This window comes from Eulemur rufifrons, chromosome 13, assembly GCF_041146395.1.
Source record: "Eulemur rufifrons isolate Redbay chromosome 13, OSU_ERuf_1, whole genome shotgun sequence".
In the NCBI taxonomy this organism is placed as follows: Eukaryota; Metazoa; Chordata; class Mammalia; order Primates; family Lemuridae; genus Eulemur; species Eulemur rufifrons.
In genome coordinates, this window is record NC_090995.1 from 4,276,845 (window position 1) to 4,301,542 (window position 24,698).

Consider the following 24,698-nt stretch of genomic DNA (forward strand, 5'->3'; position numbering starts at 1 on the left):
TCTACTTTATGTTTCCATGAATTTGACTACTTTAGAAATTTCATAAGTGGAATAACAGAGTATTTGTCTTTTTGTGACTGGCTCATTTCACTTAGCATAATGTCCTATAGATTCATACATGCTGCAGCATGTGACAGGATTGCCCTCCTTTTTAAGGCTGAATATTATTCAAGGTCATTGTTTTTAAAGTACTTAAGACTATAATCAGAAGACTCAATCAATGAGAACTACAAGTCCATTTAATATGGTCTGTGTCCATAACAGAAAAATATAGCCACCTATATTTAGTAAAACACTGTGCAATGCGGAGACAGAATTCCAAACAATTGAGAATCTTCTAAAACTATAATAAGCTCCTTTGGGACCATGATGCAAGACAGTAGCTTTTAAAAATGCCATGCAAATATATTCTTAAATTTTTATCAACAATTTTTAAGCTGAGTGAAATGAGATTTGAACCTCAATACCCACCTAGTTTCCATTTTTAACACATTGAATTAAAAGGATAAGAAGTGTCAAATTCATCAATTTCCAGTCTTTAAAAGCACATACCATATTTTAAAAAGACTTTTAATTTAGTTTTCGTTTGTCTTTCTTAGAAGGAAAAGTAAAATGCCTTACTATTCCATGCATATATTTAAAAAGAATTTATTTTCCTACCATTAAAAGAACAGTTTTTACCTTTTTAGATGGTTGAAAAATTTTTTTAGAGAGTAATATTTCATGACACGTGAAATTCAACCACACACACACACACACACACACACACACACACAAATTACCAGTAAATTGTTAAGTGGAACTTCTACCCAACCCATCATAATCTATGATAAGGACGAGAGAGCAATCGAAAGATAGGCTGCTGCATTTGCTTTGATCTCAAACTCAGTTTTTATAGGGCACAGAAAAACCAGCAGTTGCCACTTCTCCCAGGTAGGTAATTTATTATATGTGATGATTTTGGTCAAAGGAAAGGAAGACAGTATTTCAAAGACATTTCTGCACCCTCATGTTTATCACAGCACTATTCGCAACAGCCAAGATGTGGAATCAACTTAAGTGTCCATTAATAGGTGAATGGATAAAGAAAATGTGGCATTTATGCATATTGGAATACTATTCAGCTATAAAAAGAATAAAATCCTGTCATTTGCAGTAACATGGATGAGCCTGGAGGTCATTATATTAAGTGAAATAAGTCAGGAACAGAAAGATAAATATTGCATGTTCTCACTCATATGCAGAAGCTAAATAAGCTGATCTCATACAAGTAGAGAGTACAATAGTGGTTACTAGAGGCTGGGAAACGTAGAGAGGAGGGAGGAATAGGGAGGGATACAAAATTACAGCCAGATAGAAATAAGTTTTAGTGTTGTATACAGCACCATAAGATGTCTATGGTCAAAAATAATTTAATATATATATTCAAATAGCTAGAAGACAGGATATTGAGTGCTCCCAACACAAACGAATGATAAATGTTTGAGGTGAAGGAAATGCTAATTATCCTGATTTGATCACTATACATTGTACGTATCAAAACTCACTATGGACCCAATAAATATGTACATTTATTATGTGTCAATGAAAAACATAAAAATTTTGCTTAAATATATGTATAAATGCATAGATGTATATCATTTTATAATAAAATTATACAGTTTATTTTTTATGAATATATATGGGATATTCACAGATAACTCTCCAAAAAAGTGATAATTCACATTTCCACTCTCTATTATGAAATTATATTTTCTTGCATCCTCCCAGAAAATAGGTTTTATTGGTCTTTTCAATCTTTGCTATTCTGGTGGGTAAAAAAGTGCTACTTCAGGCTGAGTGTGGTAGCTCATGCCTGTAATCCCAGCACTTTCGGGGGGCCAAGCTGGGAGGATAACTTTAGGTCAGAAGTTTGAGACCAGCCTGGGCAATGTAGTTAGATCCCATGTCTAGAAAAAATAAAAATAAAAAAATTAGCCAGGCGTGGTGGTGCATGCCTGTAGTCCTAGCTACTTGTCAGGCTGAGGTAGGACGATCACTTGAGCTCAGGAGTTTGAGGCTGCAGTGAGCCATAATTGTGCCAATGTACTCCAGTCTGGGCAACAGCAAAACTGTAGCTAAAAAAAAAAAAAAAGTGATTTTTTTATTGTGACCTGGATACAAATTTCCTCACTACTGTGGGCATCAATAGGCATTTTGGCTATTTCAACTAGTTCCTCTGTGAATATCTTCTTTATATGCTTTTCTATTTTTCTACTGGATTTCTTCATCTTCCTGATAATTTTAAAGACTATATGATATAGTATAGATATTCAATTTTTTTGTGTGTTCTGTATTTCACATGTTTTCAAAGCTGTTGCCTAGCTTTGATTTTTATTCATGGCATCTTATGTTATATAATAGCTTTAAATTTTGATATTGTTATATAACGACTATCTTTTCTCTTAAAGCTTCTAAGTCTCTAGAGTTAAGAAGCTCTCTCTTGCCCACACATATTATTTTCTAGATTTTTACACATAAATTTTATTGTTTTATTTGTTACATTTGAATGTTAAACATCCGGAAATTATTTTTCTAAATGTGCAATATAGGCATAAATTCTGTTTTCTTTTAAATGGATAGTCAGTTGTGCCAGAATTATTAAAGAGTCCATCCTTTCTCAATTAAAATATTATCAGGTATTATAAAATTGTTTTAAATGTTTACATATATTAGCAAACATTTCTAGTTTCTTTCTTTAGTTCTCCTGATTTATTTGTCTTTTCTATCCCAAAACCACATTGATTTGATTATAATGGCTTTATAGCCAGTATATCTTTTGATATTTGGAAATCAGAGTTATTCTTCACCATTCTTCTTTTTCACAGCTCTCTATTCTCCCACATTATTACACCAAAAAAACAAGTGGGATTCTAACTGGAATTGTATAAGATTGTACACTAATTTTGGAAGAATTGCTATTTTATGGTGGTGTTTTCCCATTTAATTTTGGTATCTTTCCATTTGTTCATTTTTTCTTCATTTAGATTCTATGCCTCTCCTATGAATAATTCTGTGTCATTATTTTTGTTATTATTGTAAATGGTATTTTTTTTCCAATTTCTCTTTTAGGTACTTGTTAGGATAGATAAAAGCTATTGATTTTTTATATATTTAATTTGAGTATGGCCACTACACTTAATTATTTTAATTGTAGGGTAATTTTAATATATTTTCCTGTCTTATTTTGGTATTCAAACACAAAACAAGCAAAGAGAGATATTTTTATATCTTGCTTTCCAATTATTAGCAGTTATTTTATTTTGCTGTGTTTAACAGGCACACCATCATTAAATAATAATTATGATAAAGGGATCTCTATTTGTTTTTAATTTTAATTGAAGTAGTTTTAGTACTTCGGTTTAGGATAATGGTTATTGGTTTTAATTTTTCTAAGTATTCTTTAGTATACTTAAGTTGTATTCTTTAATTTAGAATGTAGAAGTCTCATTAGGAATAGTTCTTTAGTTTTATCAAATGCTTTTCTGCATCTATTGACATGAACATATATTATTTTCTCTGATAATTTGTTAATGTAGAAGATTATGTTATTGGTTTCCTGAAACTGAATCATCCTTGCAATCATAGAATATACTTATTTGGTCTTAATGTATTATTCTTTAAAAGCATTGCTAGATTCTGTTTGCTATTATTGCATTTGACTTTTTTGATATATATTAATGATAGAGATTAATTGCTTTATTCTTTTTTGGTAGAATCTCGATCATGTTTTGGTATTAAAGTTAATTGAGAAATGAATCAAATGTTTCATTTTGTGTTTATATATAATTATAATTTTGTGTTAATATATTTTTTTAGCAGCACATGCATTCCAGACTATTGACTCTCCAAGAAATATTTGCCACAATGAAAGATAATAAAAAAGATTTACTTCTCTCACTTAAAAATATTTCCCAATCTTGAAATACTATGCACCATTCTGGTTACTGAACCATAAGAAGGAAATAATAGCTGGGAAATATGCAGAGAAGAGCAGCCACAATGATCAAGGAAATAGATTTTCATACTAAAAACTTTTTAACACATTAACTGCCCTGTGAGTTGTATTTAACTCATGCTAGTTTTGAGCCCAGGGCCTTGTGAAGCATATATAACTCATGTCTCTTCACCTTGGGAACTGCATGAACTATTTTTCAAGTTGCATATAACTCACACACAGAAAACAATAAAAATAACAAATTTTTCATTAAATTAGGATTGTTTTGTTTTCGAACTTTTTATTGTATTTTAATAATAAAACACCATGGCCCCAAGGAAAAGTTTTTTTTTTTCTAATGTGGCAGTCAATGTGTTAAAGAAAGACTTTTTGTTAAGAATGGAGAATTCTGAGAAACCAAGTATTATAAAATTATGAAGACTCTATAAGTTGTACTTCACTACAGTGGTATGATATTTAGATAGCATCTGGCCAGAAAACCCAGAAACACTGGAGTCCTGGCATTGATCAACTACCCCTCTCTGTGAAGTCCTTGAGGAAAGAACATTCACAGAAGAGGCAGACAAGGCAAATGAACACTGTATTCCTAGCTGGTACCTGAGTCACAAACTTCTCTTTCAAGGTTTGTAAATGAGCTAGGAGGGACTCAATAAAGAACTCCTTTTGTCTAGGGTTAAGTTTAGTGGCCAAAAATCATATCAGACAGAAAGCACATAAAACTTGCATTACCACTTCCATTTCCAATCTCAAACCCAAATATGTACAGATGAGGAAAGAGCAGGCTGCTATAGCTATGCATGGCCACAGGAGGGGGTGGGAGTCTGCATCAGTATCTACAGCAACCATGGCCTAGACCTGAATTTGCTCTCTGGGTTGATATCCTTGTTTGGATCATCAAGGGCAAACGATGTCCTTAAGGAATGTTCAATAGGAGTCGAATTTACAAGCATCCTTGGACCATTCTCCAAAGCGTATGGATTTTTCTCTTTTTACCCCTATGACTTTCTCTTCCCAATTATGTCATAGTAAATGTATTCTAGGTCTTCTGAATAAGTATTGGAGACAGCTTGGAAAATAAGGTTAAAAATAACATTGAGAAAACCATGAGGGTTTCTCTAAGAATGCAGCGAGAATTAAAGTCAGTGAGAAAAGGATCACTGATCAGTATCTAGTTTCTGAGATACTTAGAAAGAGGGACAGGGATTTTCTTATGTCTTTGTATCCCCAAAACTTAGCAGGGTATGGAATCTACAGTGTACATCAATAAGTGTTTTTTAAGTGGATAATTAATTATTCAGCTAGTTATTGAATAGAAAAAAAGGTGCTGTATTACAGATACATCTTTGAGAAGCGTAGAGCCTTGTATGGAGAATATTCTAACACATATAGCACAATTAAGCCATGGTAATTGATGCACAAAATGAATTGGCACATTGTGTATGTATTACAGTGTATAAATACTACAAAAACTTGTAGTAGGGACAAATTAAGGTACTGTATAGTTCATTTGGGGTCCAGACATGGTCAAGGTAGGATTTGCCTAAGCCTTTATGCATGTTCCGAATCTAGATAGGATTCTTGCTGGAAAAAACAGCCTGAGACAAGTAGAGGTGGATTCTGACACAAAGTCCTTAAGACCTAAGGAGATGCCAAGTTCCTTTTGCTCAAGGTTAAGAGACTCATTGGTTGATGGGATGGACTGGACTTTCTCAGTGTCTTTGCTTTGTAAACAAAGAGGCAAATCAGTATTGCCATTGCCTGGCATCTGCCAACAGAAGCAGCCTTTTAGCCACTTAACACTTACTTGGCTTTAGCTGGTGAGCTTTTCCGCTCGGTCCCTGGGTCCCCATTTCTTGTCACCACCCCGTCCCCTGGGTTTCTCGCACGAGTTTGGATTATCTGCGGGGTAAGAGCAGAGGTGCTTTTGCTCTGTGGGTGCACGTGTCGCTGTGGCAGGAGTGGGGGGTGAGCTTGCGGGATCCAGGCTCTGCTTGGCATGAATGCTTTCCTCCCTAGCTCTTTCTAGTCGCCTGATTTATTGGGCAAGTGGATCCAGGTCAGCGTGGTGTCCTCAGTCCCCTCACTCCTTCTAATGCGTTTTCTAGGACTCACCTGCACAGTGAAAAAAAAAACCCGGGACCTAAAGCAGTTCCCGCTGTGAGAAAAACTCCCACCTTCTCCTACAGGGCGCGGGGTCGGGGCCTCGACGGGAGTGAGCGAGGGATGGCGCGAGGCTCGCTGTGCGCATGCTCCGAGAGCTCAGCGCGGGAAGATAGCTTCGAGACTCTTCCTCAGGATTCCGGGACGGAAGTAAATGGGCGGGGCCAGGGCCGGAAGCGCAGGGGCGGGCGCCTGCCCCCTCATCTTCGATGGAGGAGTGTCTGAGCTCCTCGCTGGTGAACTGCCGATTGTGTGGGAGGTCTAACGTCTGGTCTCCTTTCCATTTTACCTCAGGGCTGGAAAACTTGAGGGAAATTTGATACCAAGGAGCGGACGGGGAGCTAACCCCTACGCTAGTTCCAGTATTTAGGGACGTTCTGCCCGGGCCCCCTCAGGCCAGTGCTTCCTTTTGCTCCACACCGCGTCTGTCTCGTTTTTAATCCCTTTTCAGCGCCTGTGCTCCTCGCAGCCTCCGACATTATGTATGACCGGGCTCCCCGCTTGCTCAGGGTGGCCGAAGGCGGCAGCACAGAGGCCCATGTGGGTCCTGGGTCCTACCAGGTTCCGTTCCGGAAGCAGCAGGCCACAGGTAAGATGTCGTGGAAGGCCAGCCGCCCGTGACAGGCACCTCACGCCCAGCCCGCTCCGCTTCTGTGTGCCTGTGGTTAAACATAAAGGGAACAGGTGCCACTTTGTGAGTAAGGTAAGACAGGAAGCAGGCGGGGAACGCACAGCCCTTATTTTACAGATGGGAACCGATGGTGTCACTTGTCCCGCTTCACAAGGCTGGTAAGCATATGACGGGGAGGCTTTGTGGTTTGGTTTTTTTGAGACAGTGTCTCGCTCTGTTGCCCAGGCTAGAGTGCCATGGCGGCAGCCTCGCTCACAGCAACCTCAGACTCCTGGGCTCAAGCGATCCTCCTGCCTCGGCCTCCCGAGTAGCTGGGCCTACAGGCATGCGCCACCATGCCCGGCTAATTTTTTCTATATATATTTTTAGTTGTCCAAATAATTTCTTTCTATTTTTAGTAGAGATGGTCTCGCTCTTGCTCAGGCTGGTCTCGAACTCCTGACCTCGAGCGATCCTCCCGCTTCGGCCTCCCAGAGTGCTAGGATGACAGGCGGGAGCCACCGCGCCCGGCCCAGGCAGATGCTTCTTACCTGACCATCCCCATTTCTCTTTGAATATATACTTCGTGAGAGCGCCTTTTCCCCACATTCTGTAAAGAAAAGCCATATGCTTGAAAAGTGGAGTGGGGATAGATAATTTAAATAATTATTTGCTCTCATTTGTTTGCCGTTAGTGACTTAGTCAAAACTTGTAATAAATACTTCAAGCTTTTTTCCTCATTTTTCTATTCCGATGATTTTCTGGAGCTTGATACCGTCCAAATCACAGTTTTTCTTAACCTGAATTTTCCTATGCCTACACTAGGTATTTTTAAACAAATGCTAGGATCTATTATTCTGTTGACATAACAGATCATGGCATCTACATCATTTTCTCCTGGTTGTTTTTCCCAACTATTGTCTTGGAAAAGTGTATGACACAGGGTTGGGACCTAACAAACATTTGTGAAGTGCTAAATCAGGGAGTCATTTTCATCCCTCTCCAAAAAATCATTCATAGTCTCCTTTAAAGGTTTTCATTTTCCCAACACCTTGTAAATGTTTATGTACCATACTTAACATCCTTTGCTTGTTGCTTTTCTCAGGTGTACTTTCTCATTCACATCCGTAGCTTCAACTAAAATCCATATTCTGATTCCAGTAACTCTCAGAAGAAAGTCTTAGACATATAGATGATTTATGTCTCTAAGATGAGCTTTCTGCTGACTTATAGACCTTCAGCATTGCCAGTTACTTTTTTGGACGTCTCTCCCTGGATGGTCTCTGGTATCTGAAGTTCTAAGTGTCTGAACTTAAAATTTTCCTCAGAAAAACTGGCCCCTTTAAAAAAATTCCCTATGAACCTGTCATCAACTTTAAGCTTTGGAATTATTCTGTAGTCTTTTCTCCCTGACTACTCTCCCTAATCATTAAGACCTAATGATTCTATCCTCTCAATGTCTCTGTAATTCGTCCCCCTTTTCCATCTAACTGCCATTGACTTAGTTCAAACCCTCACTAATTCTATTCTGAATTAAACTAATAAAATATAACTTGTTTCCCTTTATATCAGTTTCCAATCTATCTTCTGTCTCATGGCTGGAGTGATCTTTCTAAGATACAATAATTTGTAAAAAAACAACAACAAAAAATCCTTTGTAACATCAAGGTTGAAATCCGAACTCCTTAATAGGATGCATAATGTTCTTTCATGTTCTAATCCCTAATATGGTCAGGGATTACCTGATCTTTCCTGGCACCCACACTTCCACCTACACTTGACCTGCATTTCAGCAATCCTAGCTTTACAGTTTTCCCAAGTTCATGCTCATTCATTCACCTCTATGCCTTTGAACCTGCTAGTCCCTCTGCTCAATATGCTCTGTCTTCCTTCTTTACCTACTTCTGTTCTTTGAGACTCAGTTAAAATGAGTTGTTCTCTGACTTTGGTCTTTCTCAGGTTTTTTCTCTCTGACTCTTTAATGACCCTTTTATAGAACTTTTATCCTATATTGTAATTAATGTTAATTATCTGGCAGCCCCACTAAAATGTGAATTGCTTGAGGGCAGTAACCACGATCTTTATTATTCTCAGTTTTTAGCTCAATACCATAACATATAAGTGCTCAATTAAAAATAAACAGTAATCTTGAAATAAAGTTAAAATCTAATGAGCCATATATACCAGAATTTAAAACTCATAACTTGTGTTAGTTCTGCTTTGAAGGGAGTAACTAAGGTATGGAAAGTCCCTTTTTTTTTTTTTTATTTTTTTACTGTTTTATAGGATTGTGTCTTGTTGACCTATGAGAGAAACTAGGAAATTTCATGCTTGGTAAATTTGAGCCACTGCATACTATAGAGCCCTGTTTTACCAATGCTGGTAATCAATAGAAGGAACAGTTGTCTCTTTAGTGATTACTAGATTTCTCTGGTAACATAATTTAAAAGTATCTAGCATCTTTTTCCTAGGTACTTTCTACCTTACTAGTCTTTAAGACCAATAACATTGGACTATGCAGAATATATAGAGTTATTTAAGTTAAGGGTCAGGTACATTTTATAGAGTATGATGTGGGAAGAGCAGATGTTGTGACTTTATATAACTTACTTGTTACCTGGAACTTCACAAGAAGAGAGGAACGTAGACCCTTAGATGCAGATACTCTTATTCCCAACCTTTCTCTCTCCTAACCACCACTCTCCTCTTACTATAGCCTGCTTGGTTAATACTCCAGTGCACTGTCTCCGCATTTTCCTTAGGAAATTCTTTCCACCTTAATTTGAAACTCCATTTCTTTGGCTTTAGGCCACTTGATTAGGGAGAATCTCTTCTACCCTATCCCTTGCAAACTGAAAGGGATCGGCCTAAGCTGCTCTGCTTTCCGCTTTCACAAGGTGGGAAAGAGAATGGATACTCAAATTCCAGATTAGTGAGAGCTGTGCCTGATTTTCTCACAATTATCTGAGAAGCAAACATCTCTTATCAAAGTAAATTTTCCCCAGAGACAACCAGCCTGCTATAATGTGATAAAAACATATTCCTTTTAATAATGTGACTGCTCCTGGCATTATTGTGCTAAGTAGTATTTCATTGCTTTTTGAGCTTATCTGCATAACATATGGCACCCCACATTAGCTGTATATTGGTTATCTATATTGGTTCTCTCTATTAGTTATGTAAGCTGGGTGACATCATCTCCTAATTATATTCTTTCCCCGATTTTTTCTTCAATGGGGAGTAGTTAGCTTTATCTGTCACAGAAGAATTAATTATCCATGGTCTTATACACATGCCTATGTGCTTATGCCAAGAATGATGATTTTATCTTATTAGCCAATCAGAATATAGGGAGGCTGCATCAGGGAATGCAATCTATCTTCATTTAAGTTTAAATAAATGATATGTATGTGATTGCTATGTATGTTGATACACCTGAAGATGAGTACATGTTTCAAAAATCTAGTTATCGCTTATATGTGAAAAATGCCCTTTTTTTTGTTTTGTGGCTGTAGTTGTGGTCATTGAACTTGTCCTTTAATCACATAGTGTCTACTTTCTTTCTCAGAATGGACTTTTATTGCTTCATGCCAGTTTGATTTATCATCTGCTGTTGGCGTCTCAAACTCTATTTCCCAGACTGAACTCATTTCTTTCTTCTCACATCTTTTCCTCTTCTATATTCTTAATTTCTTCTGTTGGTTTGATTTATCATTTGTAGTTGGCACTTCACATGTCAATATATCCATGTGTCCCAAATCAAACTCCACCAACCCTAATTCCCCAGAATACTCTTTTTCTATATTTTATGTCAAAATTATTAGCAGTGCTTTTGTGGTGTAATTGTTTGTCTGTCTGGCTGTCCCACTATTTGACGCCAGGGTCTTATCTTATTCATCATTGTATCTTCACTGTCTATCATACATGCAAATCTGCCATACATAAGAAAGCATCCAATATTAATGAATGACTAAATGTGCAGTTTAGAATATCACTTGTTAATTCTATATTCATTGTTTACTATGCAGGGCACTATGATAGGGTGACCCATCATCTTCGTTTGTCTGAGGCTGTCCTAGTTTTAGTACTAAAAGTCCTATGTCCTGGGCAAACTGGGAAAGTTGGTCACCCTAACTGTAAACATAAGGCATACAGCCCTGAGTGAAACTGATAAGTCCCTTCTCTCATGGACCTTATCATTATAAACATTTTAATTTTTTAAAAAATGGTTTCATTTATTTATTAACATATTTTATAAAGATAAGGTCTCACTGTGTTGCCCAGGCTGGTAACAAACTCCTGGCCTCAAGTGATCCTTGAACCTTGGCCTCCCAAAATGCCAAGCGATTACAGGTGTGAGCCACCATGCCTGGCCCATTTTAATTTTTTTGTGGTTTTACTTGCGCTCGAAATTTCGCATATACTTTAATCTTATTGACAAAGGAGTCTATATAATTAATTTTGGAAAATTTCAATGAAGATTGTATGAATGCTGCCTGTCTTGACTCTCTGTTGCCTAATTCTTTCGTATATGTTATATATATTAACATACATATATGGCAACATCAATAATACGTTGAATACATGGGCTGTTGTGTGTGTGTGTGTTCCATTTTTATATGAATTGCAGTACTCTACAGTTAACTTTACTTTGTTTGGGTAGATTCATTTAGGGGCTCTGCCATGTTCTGATGACGACTACCTCAGAAGAGCCCGAGTTTAGCTTTCTTAGTGTTCATATCTGTTTATCTCACCTTAATGTCTGTATGAACCTAAGCTTAAAAAAACCTCCTTCAATTGTGAGATATAATATTAATACTTAAATAGAAAATCACATAAAATATCATTCAGTAAAAACCATACTTCCAGTATCCACACAACCATTCTGTTTTTCACTTTTAGTACAGTACAATATTCAATAAATTACATGAGCTATTCATCATTTTATTATAAAATAGTCTTTATGTTAGATGATTTTATCCAAATTTAGGTTAATGTACATGTTCTTAACATTGTTTAAGGTCTACTAGGCTAAGGTATGATGTTCAGTAGGTTAGGTGTATTAAATGCAGTTTTGACTGTGATATTTTCAATTAACGTGGGGTTTATTGGAAAGTAACCCCACCATAAGTCGAGGAGAATCTGTGTTTTTTAAAGGGCCTAAGAATGGAGAAAAAATGTCTTTTATTAGCCCACATAAAATTTATTGTTTATCACATCAGTGTATTTTTTATTTCAGAAATTTGATTTGGGTTTTTAAAAAAATATCTTTATCTTCTCATCATGTTCATCTTTCTTCTACCTTGTTGAATATATGAAGAATATTTCTAATATTTAAATGTTGTTGTCTGCTAATTTCATTTTCTCATTTCTAAATCCATTTCTTTTCATTGACTTTTCTCCTGTTGATGGATCATATTTTCATGCCTCTTGGAAGCACACTTTCTGGTAATTTGTATGATTCACATTATATGATCTGTAAGCTTGGTGTGTGGGGGGTTGTGTGTATATATTTATATGTGTGTTTTGAATGAAATTCATATCTTGTTTTTTGGCCACATCACCTGATTTGGAATGTTTCACTGGTGTCCTTGGTTTCTTAGCTCTAACAGACAACTGTTGCCTTTTCAACATGAACCTTGGCTTTTAAGGATTTATGCTTTTGTAGTCTTTGTTACTTATTAAAAGATGTTTCTTCCTTTTCTTTTTACTTCCTTCCTTCCTCTTTCTCTCTCACCATCCCTCCCTCCCTTTCTTCCTTTTTTCTTTCTTCTTTTCTTCCTTCCTTCTTCTCCTCTCCTCTCCTCCTTCCTTTCCTCCCGTCTCCTCTCCTCCCCTTTGCTTTTCTTCTTCCTTCCCTTCCCTTCCCTTTCCCTTCCTCTGTCTCTTTCACTTTCTCTTTCTTTCTCTTTCCTTTCTTTTTCCCCTGCTTTGGGGGTACCAAATGAAACCATCAGTTACTATTAATAAATTAACACTTAAAGAGTTTTAACATTATCCACGAAGCTTTTCCTAATCACCTCAATGTAGATGAGAAATTTCCTTCTTTTTGAATTTCTGAGCATTTGTGTTTCATTATGGTATTGGAGATGTTTTTTCTTGTTTAAAATTATTTTAATATTTTCTTAATGTTTCAAGACTTTTTTTAAACTATAATGTCTGTGTTTTCCTTACCTCTTTTATGCTATAATACCTAACCCAAATAAATAATTCTTGATTTCAGTTGCATTTTAATACATGGGAGCCTTAAAAGAAACATAATATTTCTAGTTTTAAATAGAGTGTATTTTATTATTAGTTCAGATTATTGAGATTTTTGCTATAGTAATTATCACCATAAATTCTTATAGTTGCACACATTTCCCTTTAGTGTACAAGATTTAGGATACACGTTTTGAGTCTTTACTTTCATTCTTTTATTACTTGTTGAATATAGTTGTTCTATTCTCTTCCATCTCTTCTTTAGTATCCATGTTGCTTAAACTGTACTAATTTCTCAATACTATTCTTCAAGTTTTTTTTTTTCAGTCTTTCAGTAGACTGCCCAAGTTTATATAATCTGATGATTGCTTGTTCCAGTGAAATTTGTGTCTTGGATTTGTAAGCCTTTCTTTAGGGTCAGGAAATTAAGAAATATTTACTAAGTACCAACTGTGTGTCAAGGAAAGGAGACATTATCAATTACCTGATGTAAACCCACTTTAAATTCTTTCCATCGTGGCTGTTTTTACAAGTTTATGTATGTTATTTTCTACAAACAATATATGATATTTCAGAATCTAAAACAGTGGTCTTCTGAGGATGAAAATGTTTTGTTAGCTATATAACTGCCATTTTCATTCCAACCAAACATTATTAGAAGACAAAAGGCTTTTATTTTTGTTTTTTTATTTTCTTTGGGTATTTTTTTCTGTTGTTCAGTAAGTCCAGTTCTGTAGGTTCTTATCTTTAATATATATTAATAAAAGTTCTGATCTTATATCAGATTTTAAGAAATGTAATAACTTCTGTGGCTAGCCCTTAGTTCTGAAAATATCGTTCCAACAATTGAGAGTACTACATGGTCATATTTTGAGTGTTTTTTTCCTCTGAAATCCTTGGAATCCTTCTTATCTGCCAGTGATATGATTTTATTTTTGTAGGTGGTTATGCACCATTTCTTTCTTTGACTACCAGAGAAGGTGCTTTTACTGTTGCCTCTCACATTGAGAAAGCTGGTCCCGGTCCAGGACACTATAATGTTTCAGAAGCACAGGTAAATTTGTAAAGTTATTATAAATACGTAAGGTCATAAAAATCATGTTTTCTTCCTCTATAGCCTAAAATGGCATTTGTCATATTTTTCCCCTCATATTATCTTCTTTGGCTTTTCAATCTATATTTTTTAATTTGAGTAACACAAAGTAAGTGTATTTGATCTTGGTTGCATGAGTAGGTGTTTTCATTATTCTGTATATAAGACACAAACCATTGTTACAAATTGCATGATCCTTGAGGATGGGAATTATGAATTATGAATGAATTATGGATTCAGAATGAATGAATTATGATCCATGAAAGTTGTGCATACGGTCAAGATATGTGGAAGACAGATGGCAATAGAGTGAAGAAATTGTTTTTTGTGCCATACTTGAAAGCTATAGCCATTGCCATTGTCTCACCTATGTCTTGTTTCTGCACAGTCTTAAGAGTCTGTGACCAGAATATCTTCAATGGTCCATTCATGTTTAGAAATAGTGGATAGAACTCCAATATCTTCATAGTTGTGAATATCATGTTTTATGATTTTCACACAAATTTTGCATTCATACATATTAGCTCCTAGCTGACCCCAGCAGACCTTTAACTCCCCTGTTGGAGGCCCAGATAAAGTCTTCATTGAAGTATTCAATATAAATTCAAATTGTGGTTGATTCATATGATCATAGAACACACAGTAATGGCTCTATGAAAAGTGGAAAAGGTCTTCTCTTTTTACATAATGTTATTTTTGTCCAATTTTTTAATATTTCTGCAAAATAAATAAGTTACATTTTTATAGATCCAAAGTCTTTAAACATAGGAATTTTGAGCTTATTAAAATAGTAATCAAGTAGTGAATTAGTTATCTAAAAATAAAATTGAAAAAGAAGACTTCCTTTGTGTATTTCTTAAAAGTTGAATGAAGCCAAATAAGATGCACAATAGAAATAGGCTCTGTTAATAGTTATTGTGGACAACTGGCAGGTGAAAAGGGCTGTTGGTAAATCAATGACTTTTGAAAGAAATCTTAGCTGATTAATCAAATACCAACCACTACTATTATGATTAATTTTTGAAATGATTGCCCTATAACTATTTATAAGAATGTGTATTATGGAATTTTATCTGAATTAACTGGCTATTAATTGATAATTTTCTGATTCTGGAGAATCCCGATATGTGGCAAGGAGAGCCATGGATGATTCTTCCGAGTATTTTCTCTGCAATAAACAGTGTTTCAAATTAATCTGAACATAAAACCAAGCTGTTGCAAATAGCCTACATAAACTTCTCTGGAAATAACCTAAATGTTATCTGTGAAAATAATTTATCCCAAACAAGCTTGGAAGATTTACTTTTTCCCTGCACTGTGAATGCCAGCATTTTTTAAAGTTTATTTCAGGAGTACAAAGTTTCCAGGGGAAAACATACTCTTTATTCTAGTTCTACAGCTTTGGGAATTCCTGTTTTTAAACTGAGTTTTCTTGCATTCTCTTAGAGTATTCTAAGTACAGTAAATTTTAGTTTGGATTCAAAGTTAAAACTGACAACTATAATTGTCATCCTCTCTTATTATCCTCTTTCACTAGAACAATGTCTTCATTCAAGGGTCTTAACTTTTCTCAGGTTGGGTTTCAAACTATTTGTTCGTAAAAATTAGTATTTATCAAATAGGAATCAATTATAAAGTGCCTCTTTTAATTTTTTCATAAGTTTTTTTCTCTCCAACTTAGTGTAATATAAAAGGAGGCCATAGTCTACAAAACCGGGAGAAACGTTTTAAGAAGTTTATTTCAAATAATCCAGGACCAGCAAGCTATGATCAATCTTATCCTAGAACACTAGATATCATGAACAGAAAAGTACAGGAGGCCAAAGAATGTCTTAAATCAGTACGTTGCTATTTTAAATTATCCTTCTAATAACATTTCTTTTAGTTAAAATAGAAAAAGTTTAGTATTTTATGTGCTAAGTACATTTAAAAAGCTTTACTATAAAAGTAGATTTGTTGGTATCTATATTGTAGCTAGTTTATAATTAAATAAACTTTAGTTTTTCACTGTGTTAGCATCCAACTTCATTTTTGCTCTTAAAAATCTATAATGTTCAATGTCTGTAGTGAATAGGAAGTAAGGAAAATTATAAAACCATGTGAGTGGTTTACCTATATGTAGAAAAAACTGTGTTAAGTACTATTAATAATACAATGAAATTAAAAACATGATTCCTGAAATTAAAAAGCTTAAAATTTAGGTGGGAGAGAGACATATAGGTAGCTACTAATGCAAGACAAAATGTAACAGGTGCTAAATGAATGATCATGTAAATGATCACAGGATTTTCATGCCACAGGAATTTCAAGGAGGACTACTGTGTTATGCAAAGATATACTGTATAGAGGATTTATAGAGAAGGTTGGTCTTGAGATAGGCTTTGAAAAATAGGATTGGAATATGCATTCCAAGCATGGAGTGTTATGTGAGTGGAAATATAGAAGTGGGATTTTATGGAAGGCAATGATAAGATTATTTTAACTGGAGTGAAGAATTTATGTAGAAGACTATTAGGTGATATGTTTGGAAAGGTACATTGGTATTATGTAATTAATAATGTTTACACCAAAGGCCTACTCCTTTGAAATAAATATTATCATCTAGGGGACTTTGGTCATTGTTTATTTAGAGTGTCCCTTCTTCTCTTGCCATAATGTCTTCACATAGCTCATATTATATTTTAATCAGTTGTTTGTTTAGGAGGGCATAATTTAGGGCTAAATACTCAACTGAATAATGTCAATGCAATAACAATAGGGTTAAATCTTACAAGTGTATTTAAATATCTGATATTTCATGTGTGATAGCAAAGTAAATGTTCATTTTCTCATGCAAGGATTTATCACTTACTGAGTGACTATGTGTGCCATATATGATGCTCGATCCTGGTAATACATACCAGATAAATCACTGCTTCCTGATTTTAACAGGGAAGTAATGAATGAAATTCAGTATAATATAGTTCATGGAATGATATATTAGAGCCATTAATACAATGTTCACTAGTAGCCCAGTACAGAGTCTTTGGAGGCAATAGGGGAAATGATTAAACTTGATCTTGAAGAAGAATTCACTAAGTAGTTAAAAAGAATGGGAAAAAACATTCCAGGCAGAGAAAACCACATAAATAAAGACATTGAGGTGTTTAGTAGCATGGTATGTTCAGGGAAGAACAAAGTTCTTTGGGAAGTTTGGAGTACAGAATCTAGGGCAGAGTAGTAGGGATAGGAGCTGAAGAAGGAGGTAGGGGCTATATTTTTGAAATCTTGACAGCATGAAAATACTTTTTGAAAGTACTGAATGGAAAGGAAGCCATTCAACGCTTTCCTAATTTGGTAATTAATCTCCTAAGTGTCACTGGAACTACTTAATAGCTGTCTTTAAGTGGTAAAAAACAAAATTCTACCAGCAATAGTATGTTTGTAACGTAATTTTCCACATAACTAAATCCTTTAAATGCCAATACTTTTATTTGATTTTGTTTTTGTTTTTCTTTTGAGACAGAGTCTTGCTTTGTTGCCTGGGCTAGAGTACAGTGGCATCATCATAGCTCACTGTAACCTCAAACTCCTGGGCTCAAGCAATCCTCCTGCTTCAGCCTCCCTAGTAGGTAGGACTACAGGCGTGTGCCACCACATCCAGCTAATTTTTAAAAAATTGTTTGTATGTATTTTAACTTGGATCTCAGTATGTTGCTCAGGCTAGTCTCAAATTCCCGGCCTCAAGCCATCCTCCTGCCTTGTTCTCCCAAAGTACTAGGATTACAAGTGTGAGCTACCACACCTGGCCTATTTGATAGGTGTTATATTAATGTTTCTAATATGTTACTCTTTCCTGTTTTTATTTAAATTATAAAATATTTTACATTAAGCAAACTTTGAAAAAAGGATAATCATCCTAAAACTTCTAACCCTTAACATTAATAGTCTGTTAATTTTTGCGTAGTTCTTTTAGTATTAAATCATATATGTCTATGATTTTATACACATAGCTCAGATAGCTATATTCATAATTCAATTTTATATTTTGCTATTTCCATTTAGCATTATATCATAGACATTTTCCTGCTATATAGTCTGTATAATTAGATATTTATACAAGATAATATAGAAACAAGTCAGGAGCTGGAAAGGAACGAAGCCAGGAAATGTTACTGAAAAATATTAAGTTTGTTTTTGCATGGCAGAACTAAAATAGTATGATTGTTGATGTGGCCATAGGATTGCCTGTTTTCAGAATCAGTAATAATATGGCTTTGCTAAGCAAGATAAATGACAGACCCAAATGAGAGAGAATCCTTGCTTCTTATAAGTGGCTTTAATAGTAATGGTATATATTCTCTTGGTTTATAAGATGAGATGAGACTTGAAGTCACTCATTTACATTACTTTTACAAAACAAACATTCTTTGCTTTATATTATGAAACTTGTTAAGTCAATATTTAATAGTTGCCTTTTAGTAAATTTTAATATTTGGTTCTTCATTTCCTCTCCTCTTGCCTTGAGTAAATAATATAAAATGTTTTCCTTACAGAAAATTTCAAGAGCACCTACAGTTACCAGAAGTGTTGATGTTCCTTCAATTCCTTCTTGTGCGAAGTCATGTGGTTATCATATTAATGAGAATGACAGTATTACAAAATGTTTTCCACCTGCTAGTGATAGTACACTAGGTCCAGCATATTACAAACCTCAGTTTGTAAGTATAATGTATTTCATATTGACAATTGGAAGATTGTTAATGATTGTACTTGTTTTAGTTAGTGTAATACTAACTGCAGTAAAAAATAGACCCCTAAATTTCAGTGACTTAATACAACAGAATTTTTTCCCCTCTCATTTATGTGAGTATAAGAACAGTGTCTTACCTAATAGAGAATATCAATAAAGAGATAGAGATTTTAGGAAAAAACCCAAGTAGAAATTCTGGAATTGAAAAATACAATAATGGAAATTAAAAATTTACTGCAAGAATCCAGCAGCAGATTTGAACTGGTGGAAGAAAAAAATTCAGTGAACCTGAATACATGTCAGTTGATATTGTGCAATTTGATGAACAAAAAGAAAATAGGTTGGAGGAAAATAAACATAGTTCAGAGCCTGTGGGACGCCATTAAGCATCTCAACACATACCTAATGGGAATCCCAGAAAGAAAGGAGAAAGAGAAAGGGGCAGAGAGAATATTTGAAGAAATAAAGGCTAAAAACATCCCAAATTTGATGGAAAACATTAATGTACACAAGGAAGAAGCTCAACAAACTCCAGGTAGGATAAATGCAAAGAGATGCACACCAAGACACTTAATGGTTGTTGAAAACCAAAGACAGAGAATTTTAAGAGCAGCAAGAGAAAAGTGACATATCATATACAAGGAATCCTCAAAAAGATTAACAGATGACTTACCAGAAACCACGGAGACCAGAAGGCAGTGGAATGACGTATTCAAATTGCTGGGAAAAAAAAAAAAGACTTCCAATCAAGGATTCTGTAATCATCAAAACTATTCCTTGACAATGCAAGAGAAATTAAGATATTTGAGATAAATGGAAACTGACAGAATTTGTTGCTAGCATAGCCCATAAAAGCAATACTAAGGGACGTTCTTCAGGCTGAAATGAAAGATTATTAGACAATAACTCAAATTGACACAAAGAATTAAAGAATAATGGTAAAAGTAAATACATATGCCATTATTATTGAATTTTTTATTTGTAACTCCTTTTTTGATTACAGTTGATAATGGAATAAACTAAAAATGATACATTTTCTATCCAAATACAAATATCAGTACACTGATATTTTAAGACCTGATGGATTGCTCCATGCTATAAAACTTATGAAGAATTAGTTACTTTTGGTAGAAAGGAGAGTAAGGATGTTATAAATTATATATTTCCTGTTCTTACCTTGAGAATTCTCATTTCTTCTGTCCATGGGGCTTTTGTCTCATGAGTATTGCACTCCTCGTCTTTATGCCATACTTGGTCTTCCAGGCCTTGACTATTCTGTCATTCTGTTAACAATAATTAGTCATCATTAACAGACAAGTATATTAAATATTTGGGTAAGACATTCTTAGCAGGACAATGAAGTTCAATTATGTAAAATTTACAGTGAAATTGATGAAAATCTTATGGTCTGGTATTAGGATATTGTCTGCAAGGTGAAGGACAAATTGTACTGTAATGGAGCCAGTTTGTTTCTGGGTTTGTTTCCGGGCTCTACCACTTAGTAGTTGTCTTTGGCCATTATCCTGAGAAAAAGTATAGTCTACTGTATTATGTAGAATTAGTATTTCCTTTTCACAACCATCATAGGTTTTTGGCCTTAGCTTACACAATTCTTGGATGTTTCTTAAATCTCAAAATGTAATTCTTGCTTTAAAATGATATTTTCTATATAAACAGCTTCTTCATTTTGGAATAATGTATCAGCTATTGGAAGGCCAAATAATGTCTCCAGGCTTCCCTAGATGTGTAAAACCTTTTCCCACATGAATAAACATTATGTTGACATACAAAACTTGATTTCTTTCTGGCCAAATTATTATTCACAGAAGGCAGAAAGAAGAAGATGACAATTCATTCCATCATTTCAATAGGTCTAATTTATTGGATGACCTATTTCAATAATTACTGAGTCAATACAACTTGTATTTATTAGAATAAAAATCTAGATCTAATTAAACATATTATATAAAAACGTAGATTTACGTATGAGTTAATATTCAAGAAGATTCAGCAAAGTTTAATTTGAACTGAATTGTGATATTTTGTGGAATCCCCATCTTGAAATTGAGAAAACTAGAGGTAGGGTGGCAAAGATCAGTGAAGGTTTTATTTTCTTCTGTTTCTCCTGCAGAAAAACACAAGTTCTTCCCAGACTACTCGCAAAGTGATACTGTAAAAATATTAATTCAAATTGTATCCTAATTTCTGATAATTTTATGTAGCTCTTTAGTTGCTGTTTGAGATAACACTCTATGTGGGCTCAGTCAGTTTCCAGATGTGACTATTAATAGAAAATCAAGAAAATAATTCAACAGATAGGTAATTATTGTGCTTCCTCCTCAACTGATAAATCACATCTGCTGAAGGTATCTAATAAAAGCTTAAATACAGAATTAAGACTTGTGTAAGACTCTAGCTGACAAATGATAAAATTTAGCTACATTTAACCCTAAAGAGAAATTCTACTAAGAATTATTTTGTATAACATTTTGAATGATAAAATTTAACTTTCCTTTTTTTATTTTTTTTTTTAGAAGAGCCCAGGTAACCATTAGAAATCTCTTTTTCAGAGGTGGATTTCACAAACAAAGTGTGTGATTGGAATTATAATACTGACATATTTGCTAATGATAACATGCTGGGAACTACCTGTGTGTTGCCACATTGGAAAGTAGTCCATTAGTGTTTGAATTGATGCACTTTGGGACTTTTAATTCTTCACAAATTCTATTTCCTATTTAATTATGGAAGGACGGGGGAAAAGTTGAATAGCCTTGTCTTCATTTAATTGTCAATGAGAGTGGCAGTTAGTAATTCTTCTTCAAGGTACATTATAGCATTCACTTAAAATAATGCAACTCCATGCTGAGTTTGCTTCAATTAAGTCATATTTTATTTGCTAATGACTTCGAAGTTGACAGTGACCTTGAAGTTGCTATTGTCAACTTCTTGACATAAAAGGAAGTATGATTTAGAGTTAAGAGTACACCAAATTATTCTTTGTTTTCTGTCTGTATTTTAAAAGGCTTTTAAATTAAATTTCAGATTGAACATTTACCCGAGGCTAATGAATTAAGTAGTTGTCAATTTGCATGGTTTAAATGAAATACATTCTATCATATACACAGGAAAAGGATTTTGCTAGTGTCTTGAATTTTTGTGTGTGTGTGTGTGTGTGTATGCCTGCATACATAATCTTTACTTCTACTGGATTACCTTTAGAATTGTTAAATAATTGAATCATAAAATCTCGATAATGTGAATTCACTTGATGTAAGCTTCTTGGACATAATTCTGCTCAAGGTCTTGAATTGCTATGTTTAAAGAATTAATATAAAACCTTAACATGATTTTTAGCCTATAAAAATGTGAGGTAAAAGATGACATCAAAATGCTTTTTTTTTTTTTTTTTTTGGTGAGACAGGGTCTCACTCTGTCACCCAGGCTGGAGTGCGGTGGCAGAGTACACTCCAGCTCACTGCAACCTCAAACTCAAGCGATCCTCCTACCTCAGGCTCCTGAGTAGCAGGGACTACAGGTGTGTGCATCATGCCCAGCTAATTTTTTTTCTGTATTTTGTAGAGATGATCAGGTCTCACTTTTGCTCAGGTTGGTCTCAAACTCCTGGCCTCAAGCGATCCTCTCGCCTCAGTCTCCCAAAGTGCTAGGATTACAGGTGTGAGCCACCGCACCCAGTCAGAATGCTTTTTTAAAAAATATTGATTTTATGACTGAGTAGTAGTCCATGGTATACATATACCACATTTTATTAATCCACTTATGTATTGATGGGCACTTGAGTTGTTTCCACATCTTTGCAATTGTGAATTGTGGTGCTATAAACATTCGAGTACAGATGTCTTTTTTATAGAATGTTTTTTTTTCCTAGTAGTCGGATTGCTGGATCAAATGGTAGTTCTACTTTTAGTTATTTGCGGTATCTCCATACTACTTTCCATAGAGGTTGTACTAATTTGCAGTCCGACCAGCAGTGTATGAGTGTTCCTATCTCTCTGCATCCACCCCTACCTTTGTTGTTTTGGGACTTTTTCATAAAAGCCATTCTCACTGGAGAGCCCATTCTTCTAAGTGAAGTATCACAGGAATGGAAAAACAAACACCACATGTACTTATCATTAAATTGGTACTAATTGATCAACACTAATGTGCACATATGGGAAGTAACATTCATTGGGTGTCGGGCAGGTGGGACAGGGGAGGATAGAGTGGGTAAAGTCACACCTAAGGGATGTGGTGTGCTCTGTCTGGGGTCTCATTTCACTTCATGCAAACATTGAAGTTAGGCTAGAGAGTGTGTTAGTCCCTTTATTAGTCAGGGTTCTGCAGAGAAGAAGAACCAATACATATACAGGCAGACATCATTTAATGATGAGGACATGTTCTGAGAAATGCATTGTTGGGTGATTTTGTCATTGTGTGAATATCATAGAGTACACTCACAAAAACCTAGATGGTATAGGGCCACCACCTATACAGCATGTTACAGCACTGAATGGTACATATTACACAGATATACAGTGGTAATTTGTCTGCTAAACTTAGAAAATGTTGTATATGTGGTCCATTGTTGATTGAAATGTTATTATGCAGTGCATAACTTGCATAACTATATGAAAGGGGTTTTGTTATGGGAATTGGCTCACATGATTATGGATGCTGACAAGTCCCTTAATATGCTGTCTTTAAGCTGGAGAACTAGGGGAGCTAGTTCTCATAGCTCAGTCTAAGCCCAAAAGCCTGAGAAGCAAGGGAGCCAATGTTGTAATTCGGGGTGGGGGACCTGTGGCCTTCTAGATCCTTAAGTGTGGCCTTCACATAATAGGGAACTTTACTGCTGTGCTATCTTCTTTTTAGATTTTTTTGTGGCATCCCAAAGCTTTCTGGATTAGTGCTATAAAGTCATTACAACTATAAAGTCCTTATAGGCCAGAGACAGTGCTTCCAAATTATTTCCAACGACCCATGCCTAGAGAAGTCGGGGTTAGCATTCTCCTCATCACTGCATGTAATGGCACTGATGCAAATCTCAAAAGGTACTAGTGATTTTGAGAATTGCTCCCTACTCACTACTCAAGAGTTCATCCTTATTTCCAGTTTCTTTCTTTCTGGGGATGCTAATAGGGTTCAGCTGAGGCTCCTTTCACATGTAGTGAGGTCATTTTCTGGTTCTAGTCTCTTCTGTGCTATATCTTCTGGAAGTTCATTAAGGCTTCTGGCATGTGAATGATACCTTCTAGTTTCTGGCCCTGATAACTTGTGTCTATATACTTTTTTTGAAGTTTGGGGGTGGGAGGTGTGGGTTTGATTCCCCATTTTGAACCCAAATTATGCATTTTGTCACTTATATTGCTATCTATTACATTAGTATTGTTTATAACGATAATTGAGAAAGGTTGATTCCACTGGTCTAGAATAGTAATAGCCATGTAGAACAGCTGGCACAGTTTTATACAGTTAAACTATACATTTATGTTATAGGGATTGTATTTTTAATATATATATAAACTATATATATAACTATCCAAACTTGTTTTAAAACTATATTTTTATAAATGTGAATTGAAAATCAGTAAACTAGAGTTTACCTTCTACCATCAATTAAAAACATAAGTTTTTAAAAATTTTTAAATGATTGCTCAATTAAGAATGTGTTAGGTTAAGAGAAGAGAATTCCTGTAAGAGAAGCTATTGTTATTGTGTTATATCTTATTATTTTAGTTTGTGATGAAACCAGGTTTTTAAACTTTTTATGGTTCTTGCTTAATTTTGACATTTATTATAGTGGATGTAAAGGAAAAATGATTATTGGTTTCTCATGTCACAAGTAATTTATTTGTCATTAAATGACTTATCCTGTCCTTAACAATATTGTAAGCATTAACAA

At 34.9% G+C, this 24,698-nt stretch overlaps 1 protein-coding gene across 1 annotated transcript in view; it reads left to right on the forward strand.

Annotated features, from left to right (window-relative positions):
• Positions 1 to 6,637: 6,637 nt before the first annotated feature.
• STPG2 (sperm tail PG-rich repeat containing 2) overlaps positions 6,638 to 24,698 on the forward strand; it is a 159,949-nt gene continuing 141,888 nt past the window's right edge. Inside the window, exons 1-3 of the mRNA XM_069485453.1 lie at positions 6,638 to 6,746; positions 13,910 to 14,022; positions 18,597 to 18,761. Of these exons, the coding sequence (XP_069341554.1) occupies positions 6,638 to 6,746; positions 13,910 to 14,022; positions 18,597 to 18,761 (387 nt within the window). The remainder of the gene's footprint in view (positions 6,747 to 13,909; positions 14,023 to 18,596; positions 18,762 to 24,698) is intronic.